Genomic DNA, 10,799 nt, shown 5'->3' with positions numbered 1-10,799 from the left:
AAAAAAAAAAAAAAAAAAAAAAAAAAAAAAAGCCGCGATCGCAATTGTGATCTGCGGCGGCAATTCGGCAGGAGGTCCTTCGCTCGGAGTAGGAGTGAGGGACCGTTTGCCGAATTGCCGCCGAACAGCTGGACGTGCCGCCCCACTCCGGAGTGGCCGCCCCAAGCACCTGCTTGACAAGCTGGTGCCTGGAGCCGGCCCTGACTGTCCATAGGGAACACTAAAGTGCAGTTCTACTCTGAGAAGTGATTATGTAAAAGTTGTATCTTCTTACTCAACAGGTCTGCTCCCTTTGTGTATTCAGAGTTATTTCTGGTGACTTCAAAGTGATTGATAAAAGTTCTTATTGCTTTTCACTCCTGTTTGCCCTGCAGAGCCAAAAAAGCTCAGTGAGAGAGAGCTGGATTTTATTCCTTCTTTTATTCCTCCATCGACAAAATTGTTTTCTAAGTTCCAATTAGTTACAGCTGTGCATTGAAGACAAAAGGGTTGCCCAGACAGATGTAATTCAGGGCCTAAGTGAAAGATCTGTTCTATTACTGATGAATAAAGCTCCATGTTTGTCATGGAGGTCACAGATTCCATGACTTTCTGTGACCTCCGTGACTTCTGCAGCGGCCTGTGTGCCTGGCCTGGGAACCACCTGAGCAGCTCGGGGAGCCCTTGGGCGAGTCGTACTAGCTGCTGCTGGGGCACGCTCGGGCCCCCCTAACCCCGAGCAGCAGGAGTTTGGGTGGGGGGGGGCTTAGGGCTGAGGATTGGGGTGCAGGGCGGTGCTTACCTGGAGTGGGGGCTCCCTGGAAGGGCAACAGGAACTCCCCTCCCTCAGCTCCTATCTCCATGTGCTGCCTCCGCCCACAGCTCCCATTGGCCGCAGTTCTCAGCCAATGGGAGCTGCAGAACCAGGGCTTGAGGCGGAGTGGAGGCAGCATGTGGAGGTAGGAGCTGGAGGTTGCCGCTTTCCAGGAGCTGGGTAGGGAACTTGCCCCAGGCCTGCCAACCTCCTGCTCACCCCCAAGCACCCGTAGTGCCCCCCCACTACATGTGCGATGCCCCCACCACCACGCCCCCCAGCACCCGCAGCGCCCCCCAGCCCCCCCCCCCCCCGAGCCCCCGCAGTCCCCCCCCGGCCCCCCCCCCCCCCCGAGTACTCTCTGCGCCCCCCAGCTCGCCCCCTCTCAGCACCCATGGCACCCTCTGGGCTGCCCCCCTGAGCCGCCCCACCCCAAGTTTTAGTCGGGGATACAGTAAAAGTCATGGACAGGTTCCAGGCCGTGAATTTTTGTTTACTGCCCGTGACCTGTCCATGACCTTTACTAAAAATACCTGTGACTAAAACATAGCCTTACTGATGAAGTATGAAATGCAAAGAACTCGGCTTGACTCTTAGGCCCAAATTTTCAAAAGTGGCCCTAGATTTTGGATGCCACAATTTTTGGGTGCCTAATCTGAGGCACCAGGTGTGTCAGGTTGGACAGTGCAAAATGGATACAGCCAAATTCGAAGCCACTATTGAAAATGTTAGCTTTAGAGCCTAGACTGAATATGCAGGGCTGGCAGTTAGAAAGCCCATATTTTTGCCTGTAAACTGAACACATTTGATCTGAAGCCCCAGTGACCATAAAGATGGAGCACCATGCAATTCTGTTTTCATGGCCACTTTTCAGAACAGAACTGAACTCTACGCTGCCTATGTGGTGGTGAAGAGCCTCAAACACCCTGGGCCTTAGTGCATGTTAAAAAGCCAACGTTTTCAAAGAGTTATCACACAGGGCTTTTTTCTCTAGATGTAAAATAGGAAATAACTGTGGTGCCTCAGCTAGCCCATGTGGGAATTATTGGTAAATGCTGACTTTTTAATGTCAACCATGGTACACACCTAACCTACGAGCCAGAGAGTCACTAACAACACTCTCTTATTTCTAATTGTTCTCTCATCCAAGTCCTAGTTCACTTATCTAGTTCTCCTCTTGTCTCCCAGTTCAAGGTCTTGAATGTATTTCTTTCTCACTGCCTTCTTCCTCAGTGACCTTCTAGTAGCATCCATGCCTTTCAAACAAGTGAAGGAGGGTCAGTGTGACCAGGGAAGCGAGTACAGAGGTGGAGCAGGAGCTTACTGGGTGACTTGGTGTAAGAACATAGAGAAGGGAGCAGGAGTGTGACCTGTTCCTAGTTGGGGTGGGCTAGTGATGAGCTACTGAAGTTCTTGCTTAGCCCTTGAAACCTGAGACCAGCTCCAGTTTTGTAGATGTGCAAAACTGAACCATCTTCTGCAGCAACACTATCCACATTCTATGGTGTTTTTAGCCAAACCAGGGAGCAAAGGCAATTATGAATTGACCCATTAGGACATGAAGACATATGGCTGACCTTAGTTTAATTGGGTATTAATTAAATTAGGAGATAAACACATGATACAGAAAACATTATAGAGCAACAGCAAGTTACCATAATGAATGCTTCTAACTCTTTAGCACGAGGGTATATGCTACCTCTCTTCTTGGACAAATGACCCAGATATCAGTTTCCTGGGTGCAGTGGTGCAGTTAGAATTGTTGGGTTTCTTGCCACGGTATTGAAAGCAAGTGTGTAAAGTTCAGGAACCATTGATATCACACAGGCTCCATTATAACATCAAGCAAAGCACATAGTCTCCTGTGTTCTAGGCTAGCAAGAGTGGAACTCTTAAAAAGGAAGTGGTAAGGATACAGTGAGGGGCTAAAACCTGGCTATGCAAATCAATGGTCAGTGTATCAGGGGAATCCATAGTAAAAAGAAGAAAGGTTTAGGGGATCAAATTCACATTTGAGAAGCAAATCAAAGGCAGAGCTGGGAAGAGACGGAGTTAGAATTAAGGTTGGTTGGAGAAACTGAAATGGGACCATATTCCATCAGAAGTTGAAATGATGTCTAATCAAAATACTTAGAAAATTGGGTTGATTTGGCTAGAATTTTGTTTTAGAAGAAAACTGGGGGGGAAAGTTCCAACAATGTCAAAGTGCTCTGTTTTGACATTTCTGGAATGAAACATTTCAATTTTTTGTTTTGAATTACTTTTTGTTTAGACGTTATTATTTTGCATTATATATTATAATATGATACCATTTCTTAAAAGTTGAAATTGAAACAAAATATTTTGATTGACCCAAAACAATTTTTTCCCCAGAATTTTACTGTGTGAAGAATTTTGAATCTTTTGATTTTTATTCCTAGCTGAAATGAACCTAAATTTCAAAAATCTCAAAATTCTTCATGAAAAGGAATTTCTGTCCTCAGCACAGCTCTGGTTAGAAAGGCTGGGAGCAACCTCTAAACATGTAGATGTCTCTGTAACCAATTCAAGAGGTATCATGAATAAACACAAGGAATTAGAAGTCTAATTAAAACATAAGACATAGAGAAATGTAAGTAAGGGTGGTGAAATTGGGCCCTTTCTTTGCTAAGATTACTGTGGCAGGGCTGGACTGTGCAAACCACCCACAGCAAGGGAAGGCATGCCTTAATGAAGCTAGGAAAGACATTCCACCTCAAGGAAGCAGAATTCTTCCCTAGGTTCTCTGAGGTGTGCCTGTTACAGCCCTTCATTATTCTCTTCTACATGCCTGTCCTGCTGCAGGACCAAGGGCAAAAGATGGGGGTAAGGCCATGACTCTACCAGCTCTTCCTTTTGGGGTGGTTTATGCGCACAAGGGTGCTCGCAGGGAGCAGTCTTCGTGTTCTCGAGTGCACACAGTGCAATTGTGATTGGCCCTTACATGGGCTACACAAAAAGGGGAGGCTTCATGCAATCCCTCCATCCTAGCCCTTGCAATTTCATAAGGGCCAACCATAAGTCAGCCTTTAGTGGTTAAAAGAAATTCATTGGACATAGTATTTCTAGTGGGGCATTTTAGAGGATTCCATATAACATTCCCATAGGGAAATTAGAGCAATGAGGATTACACACAGCATTACTGATGCTTTGATGTCAAATTTGGAGGATATATTGTATGTGGTTTCCCAAGGGGTTTGTTCAAGGTACAGTACTACTCAATGTTTCCATTTACAACTTGGAGGATAAAGAGAAGATTGCACTAATCACACTAGCAGGTGACACAAAGTTTGGCCAGAATCCCAAATAGTTGATGGGTATAGTGGTGCACTTTAAAACTTTCCACTTGTGCCTCAGTATTTACTCCAAATATTGAGGTAACATTGCCAAGTTAGCTACGGGAATTGGAAATTTTTAGGTGCTACCACTATATAATATAACAATAATCATAAGTGTACTGGTGACATGGATTGAAAAATCCATCAAGGCAATTCAATAAAGGCAAATGTAAAGTGGTTCATGGAGGAAGAAATAATTAAATGTACACATTTTAAATGGAGGGACATTGGCTAGGCAGCAGTCCTGCAGTTAAAGCAACTCTAGTGGGATATAAATTGAATTCTTGTCAACAATCTGATGCTACTACAAAAAAGGCATATGTTCATCTTGGGTTGTAGTAATAAGAATGGCATGCATCCAGCAAGGTTATTATTGTACACTTCCCAGCAATGCTTAGGGATCGATCAGTTTACTGCATAGTTTTGTGTGCCACATTTTAAAAAAAGAGACACAAATTAGGAGAGTTCAGAGGGAAAAACATACAATTTTCTACAGATATTAAAGCACTTTTACAAACATGGGTAACTGTCATGATCCCCATTTTCCAGGTGAAGGAACTGAGGCATAGAGAAGTTAAATGACATGCGTAGGGTCAGGCAGAGTTAATGGCCAAGCTGGGGACAGAAGCCATGACTCTTAACCCCTCATTTCATGCCCATTAAAAGACTTAAAGTAAGACTTATGAGGAAAACTGGAGAGAACTGAGCATGTGCAGTCTGGTGAAAATATGATGGAGGTGAAAGTTATCTATCTATAAATATGAGAAAGGAGAATTTAAAAGAAGACAAGGATCAGTAATTCCCATTAGTCCAGTGAGGAAAAAACAAGGACACCTTCAACTTGAAATCTAGTCAGTTTAAAAAAAGAAAGTTAAAAGTCATTTCAAGTACGATATCTACCCTTAAGTCCCCCTGTAAATTTTTGTGTTTTTATAGATGCAAGTTCCTATTTCAAGAAAATGTTTCTTTCTCCTTCTTATGGGTGAAAACACCCACATAAATGAAGGAGAAACTGACTAAATGACTCATGATACAGAGGAAGCTGTTAAACCAACCATAATCAAAAAGTGCTCTCAAATAGACACACTAAACAAATTGGTCTCTTTCAGTTACAGTTGTCTTAGGTGCTAATTCTAACAGTAGGTATACTTTTTCTGCCACACATGTGAATTTTAAGTTGGCAGTGTCCCTTGAAGTTGCAGCATGTGAAAATTAAGTAAAATATCTGGAAAATTATTATAACTCTCAGAATAGCTCAGTCAGTAGATAAAGCTGCCTAGAGAGATGGTAATGGATAATTAATTTAATACTGCCATAATAATGCTGGAGGATGGATTAGGTGACCTAGTTCAAGGTTCTTTCCAACCCAAAGGAATCTATTATTCCAAATATAGCATTTTGGTTAATTAGTTTACTCTCTCATTTTTATACTGTACTATTTCTTAGCTAATTATCTGCAAGTAATAAGGGCCATTAAAATTTATTTAAATAATCAATTCAATTAGATAATCAACAGTTTCAGATAAATGTGCTGGGGCTGGAAGTGTCAGCAGAGTTTTGAACTCTGCTGGAGAAAGGCTTCAGCCTTTCTTTTGCAGAACTTAACAGCTCTACAGGAGCGAGCTGAAGAATGTATAAACTCTGCAGGAAAAAGTCTCTCTCTTGTAGCACTTACAAACTTTGCAAGCTAAAGTGTTTATGACTTCAAAAAAAAAACCCGTTATGATCTGTGTTACAACTTGGGCCAGTCCCCCTACTGATGGTCACCAGTCTGTTGTAAGTGGATCCAGCAGCTTTGTCCCATGTGCTTCAAAGCCCCCTGAGCCTGGGTACTCTAGTGGCTATTTTTAGCTCTGGGTCTGTAGGGCACATTCTCATGCACAGACCTCTTGTCTTAGTCCTTCCTTGGGACATGGGACTCCGCAGTCCAGCCTCCCTGATCCCTGAAACCAGTGCCACAGATCTCCCACGCCCCCCAGTTGCTTACACATGCTCCCCCAGAGTTCCACCTAGCTGTGGGCAATCTGGCTTCTAGTTTCACTCCTTAGGGGACACTGGGACAGGAAAACAAGGAACACCCCCTGCAGAGAGACCATTGTTCCATGGGATTGGCTGGCAGTTGAGAGACAATGACATTTGATGGTCCTAGATCAACGGTTCTCAAATAATGGGGTGCGGGAATGTGTCAAGGGAGGTGCGAGCTATGTGCTTTTTTTTGGTTTGGTTTGGGTTTTTGAAGAGCTCTGGCTGTCAGCCACGGGTGGCTGGGGCTCCTGCAGAAGGGCCATGCACATCCGGGAGGAGGGGATAAATGAGACAGACAGAGCCATGCCTCCCAGACTCTCCTCTCCACCCCCACACACTCAATCCCTCACCAGGAGACAGCAGGGCTCCAGCTGTCAGCCTCCGGATAGCAGCAGCATAGAAAGTAAGTGTGGCAATAGGTCACTAGGTCTATTGTGAAAAGTGATATTGACAAATATCACTTTTCACATTGCCTCCCTTACTTCTGTGCTGCTGCTGGCGCAGCACTGCCTTCAGAACTGGATGGTGGTCTATGTACTTGTGGGGGAGGGGGAGGCTGTAAACAACTACAGACACAAAGAAGGGGGGCCCGATCAAAAAAGTTTGAGAACCACTGCCCTAGATAGCTCTGTCATGGCTTCTCAGTTATAGTCATTCAACTAGGGAACAAGCACCTTTCCTGGGCAGGGTGGCTATCTAGAATTCATCATAGGAATCTTGCCTTGGGCAAGGTTGGACATGAATTCAGCCCCTAGTACAAAATGGATGTTCTAATCCAAAAATGATGGTTACAGTACAAAGCAGAGTTCAGAATTTGTCGCAGACACATCCCACCTTATGACAGTCTGAATTTCAAGCTCAGGGCACAGAGCTGACGGTGTAGGTGGGTCGTGATATTTTCATAAATACGGAAGGACATTTATTGATAGAATATCAACATGTGAACATTCGTTGACAGAATTTGAGAATTGTAGTACATTTTCCAGGTTAGTATAGAGAGCAGCTACTAAATAAGGCACTTCACTCACATCTGCCTGACTTTTTTTTTTTTTTTAAATACCTGCTCTACTTGGTCTCCTAGATCTGATTCAGCATCATTCCAATATGGAAGGAAGACAGTGTGATTTGTAAAAAACAATTCCTACTTCCAAAAGGGCTGGTCTACACTGTGGGGGGGGAGGGGGAATCGATCTAAGATACGCAACTTCAGCTACGTGAATAGTGTAGCTGAAGTTGAAGTATCTTAGATCGATTTACCTTGGGTCCTCACGGCGTGGGATCGACGGCTCCCCCGTCGACTCCGCTACCGCCGCTCGCTCTGGTGGCGTTCCGGAGTCGACGGGGAGCGCGTTCGGGGATCGATATATCGCATCTTAACGAGACGCGATATATTGATCCCCGATAAATCGATCGCTACCCGCCGTACTCTTTGTGCTGATCAGGTAGCACGAGGGGACAGCTGGGCATTCCCTTTGCATAGGCGAATGCTGGGGTGGTTTAAAGCCAGCCTCCACTCCTACAGCATAGGGGCATATTGGTGGGCTGCAGGGGATGTGACCAAAGTGTGCTGTGCTCCACTGATCCTAGATAAGTGGAACCACCTCTGTGGTTGGGGTAACTTGTGCCAAGGGCCTAACTGGCTCCTGGCTGCCCGGATTGGGAAATGGGGTTGAGAGATGATGGAAAGCCACTATGGAGAATAGAAAAAAAGATGGAAAGGCACTTATGCTCCACATCTCCTCAGGTGTGTCCAGAATAGATCAGGTGCTATTGAAGATGTAGTCTGTACATTTTTCAAGCCAGGAAGGAATAACTGAAGGACTAGTTTAGACCTCCTTCACATTACAGAAGTAACTCTGCTGAAGTCAATGGCTTTGAGTCTCCAGTTTTATGCTGAAATACACAGATGTTAATGAGAGGATAATCAGGTCCAATGGAGTCACATGGATGTAAAACCCCTGTGAGAGCAGAATCTGACTGTGAGTCTCCAAAATAGATGTGGGAAGCAGCACAGCATTTGATATAGGACACAAGAGAGCGCTAGACGGTGGCCCTGGAGGCATAAGAATTCTGAAGGTTGTTTTAAAAGTACATAAAATATACCAGTAATTTAGTATATGTGAATTTCGGAATTTCCTTTCAATGGTACACATTGTTATCAAAGTAGGTAAATAATGGAACTGATGAATAATTGCTTTTCGAAACAGACAAGTACTGAAATGGTTTGGATGTAGATACAACTTGAACAGTTTGGAAGCATATTTTTTCAACTGTGTTTGGAAATTTTGCAACATGCTATTCTTTCTCTTGAGTTCTTTTAATGATTGGCTTTTTTGGGCTGGTGGTGGAGGAACGTAACAGATTTTCCAACAGATTCTGAAGTAATTGGGATAAATTAAGGTATTATTATGTGTGCTATGCAGTCTATTACACATGACCTCTTTCTTTCATATTTTCACATGGGTTTAGAGAAAGTTTCACATACAATACACACACTTCACAGTTTTCATGCTAAGATATCACCCTCTCCACGGTGGGACTGCAGATAAAGCTTTGATTTATCTGCTGTCTATGGTGCATGTTTCGTACAGATTCTGCTGTGTTCAATAGATTTTATTTCTGTTCAGTACGTCTGAAGTCTTTAACACAAAGCTCTCCTTTGTCCTGTTCTTCTTTAGATTGAATGCTCCAGTATATCTGACTACTCGGAAAAAATTATCAAGGCGAACCACTTGGACAACAGTAAGACATCTAAGAATAGTTTCTGTGAAAAATGGTGGCAGACTGGGGCCTGCGCTCTCTGATTGATTTCTGTTGTGTAGTTTACATGTAATTGATGGTTTGGTACATACAGCTGATGATTTATTTATTTCGATATAAATAGAAAACAAAAAAATCCCTATTTACAGCTCTAGGCACCTGGACAATTACTGAGAATCACAATCCACCCTGGAATAATCACCCAGGAGCACATCAGTGCTTATATGCAATGAAAGTAAATGAACCTAACTAGCTGGTGATTTGATGTAGCAAAATAGACCCCAAACGCTACCTTCAGTGATCCCTCAATCCACAGCAAGTAGGTAACCTTTACAGAGGCTTTTTCAAACTGGGGTTGGGAACAAGTTCAAGAATCAAGGGGTCTCTCATGGAAGGTATGTCTTCATTGCAGGGTGAGCCAGGGCTAGGCTAGCCCTGGTAGAACGTTCCCTAGTGCAGACCCCTACCCTGTGCCAGACCCATGTAGCTGAATCCACACTGGTGCTGTACTAAGTGCCCCTGTGGCTTTTGGCAGGACATCCTGTGGCTCTTAGCCCTGTACTAAGCTGTGCTGCTGCCAGCTGCTGCTAAGCTGCAGTGGCTAAGCTGCTGCTGTCAGCTTCTGGCCAACAGACAGCATTCTGGGGGGACGATTTCTCACATGACATGTCTATTCAAATCTGTGGAAGCACAGCAGAACTGTAACAGGCAACTTGGGGTTTAAATGCGGAGCTAGTGTAGGTGACTTCCGGTGCAGAAGAAGGAAGGAGGTAGAGAGCAAGAAAATATGGCCGAGGTGAAATTGTGGGAATGCAGTGGAGGACTTGATTAGCCTGTGTCCTCACTGCAATGTGGATGGGTTGCCAGCCTGGGCTGAGGAGAAACACAAGCTCAAGCCCAGCAGTGTATGCTAACCTGGGTTTAAAGCACCCTCAAGCCTGGGTAAGAGGTTCTGTGTGGACTGCAGGGGGTTAAGGTAAACACCCATGTTAGATCCCGGGCTAACTCTCCAGTGAAGACATACCCAGAGAATACCCTGTTGGCAGTGTACTCTCTTCTCTGTCAACCGGTCTTCTCTCCATAAAACTCTCATTGACTGGAACTATAGTTTTGCCAGAGAAAGGACTGCAAGGCTATTTTTTTAAATATTAAAAGCAGCTGCAGTAGTCTCTGCCATGTAGTCAGCAATACCTTCCATGACTGCTTAATCTAGACCGACATTTAGGGAGCTGTGAGTGGTGAAACTAAACCAGACAGTCTGGGAGCTATAGAACTAGAGAGAACCACAGGGTCTGTCTGTGTCCAGTAGCCTCAGTGAAGAATCCCCTTTATATTCATTCTAGCTGTTTCGTCTTTAGTATGAAGACTCAAGGTGCAAAAATTTGGACATAGATTTCAACGTGTTCATGGGTGTTTAGATCTGTGGGGGGGGAGGTTGTTCAACTTATTAAAGGGGTCACCAAATGACATTAATAGGCAGAAATTAATAGGCAGCAGGTTTAAAACAAACAAAAGGAAGTATTTTTCTACACTATGCACAGTCAACCTGTGGAACTCCTTGCCAGAGGATGTTGTGAAGGCCAAGATGATAAGAGGGTTCAAAAAAGAACTAGATAAATTCATGGAGGATAGGTCCATCATGGCTATTAGCTAGGATGGGCAGGGATGGTGTCCCTAGCCTCTGTTTGCCAGAAGCTGGGAATAGGCGACAGGGGATGGATCACTTGATGATTACCTGTTCTGTTCCTTCCCTCTGGGGTACCTGGCACTGGCCACTGTCAGAAGACAGGATATTGGGCTAGATGGACCTTTGATCTGACCCAGTATGGCCATTCTTATGTTCTTATATAAAGATGGGGGCTATC

At 44.3% G+C, this 10,799-nt stretch overlaps 1 protein-coding gene across 1 annotated transcript in view; it reads left to right on the top strand.

The window, feature by feature from the left end:
• The window catches only part of PRMT8 (protein arginine methyltransferase 8), a 99,221-nt gene that overhangs the window by 55,206 nt on the left and 33,216 nt on the right, over window positions 1–10,799 (top strand). Inside the window, exon 4 of the mRNA XM_024208181.2 lies at window positions 8,853–8,916. Coding sequence (XP_024063949.1) covers window positions 8,853–8,916 — 64 coding nt within the window. The remainder of the gene's footprint in view (window positions 1–8,852; window positions 8,917–10,799) is intronic.

Source organism: Terrapene carolina, unplaced genomic scaffold, assembly GCF_002925995.2.
Source record: "Terrapene carolina triunguis isolate 2854851 unplaced genomic scaffold, T_m_triunguis-2.0 Scaffold112, whole genome shotgun sequence".
NCBI classification, from domain to species: Eukaryota; Metazoa; Chordata; order Testudines; family Emydidae; genus Terrapene; species Terrapene triunguis.
The sequence above is the reverse complement of the archived record's forward strand: the minus strand, read 5'-3'. Positions and strand labels throughout refer to the sequence as shown.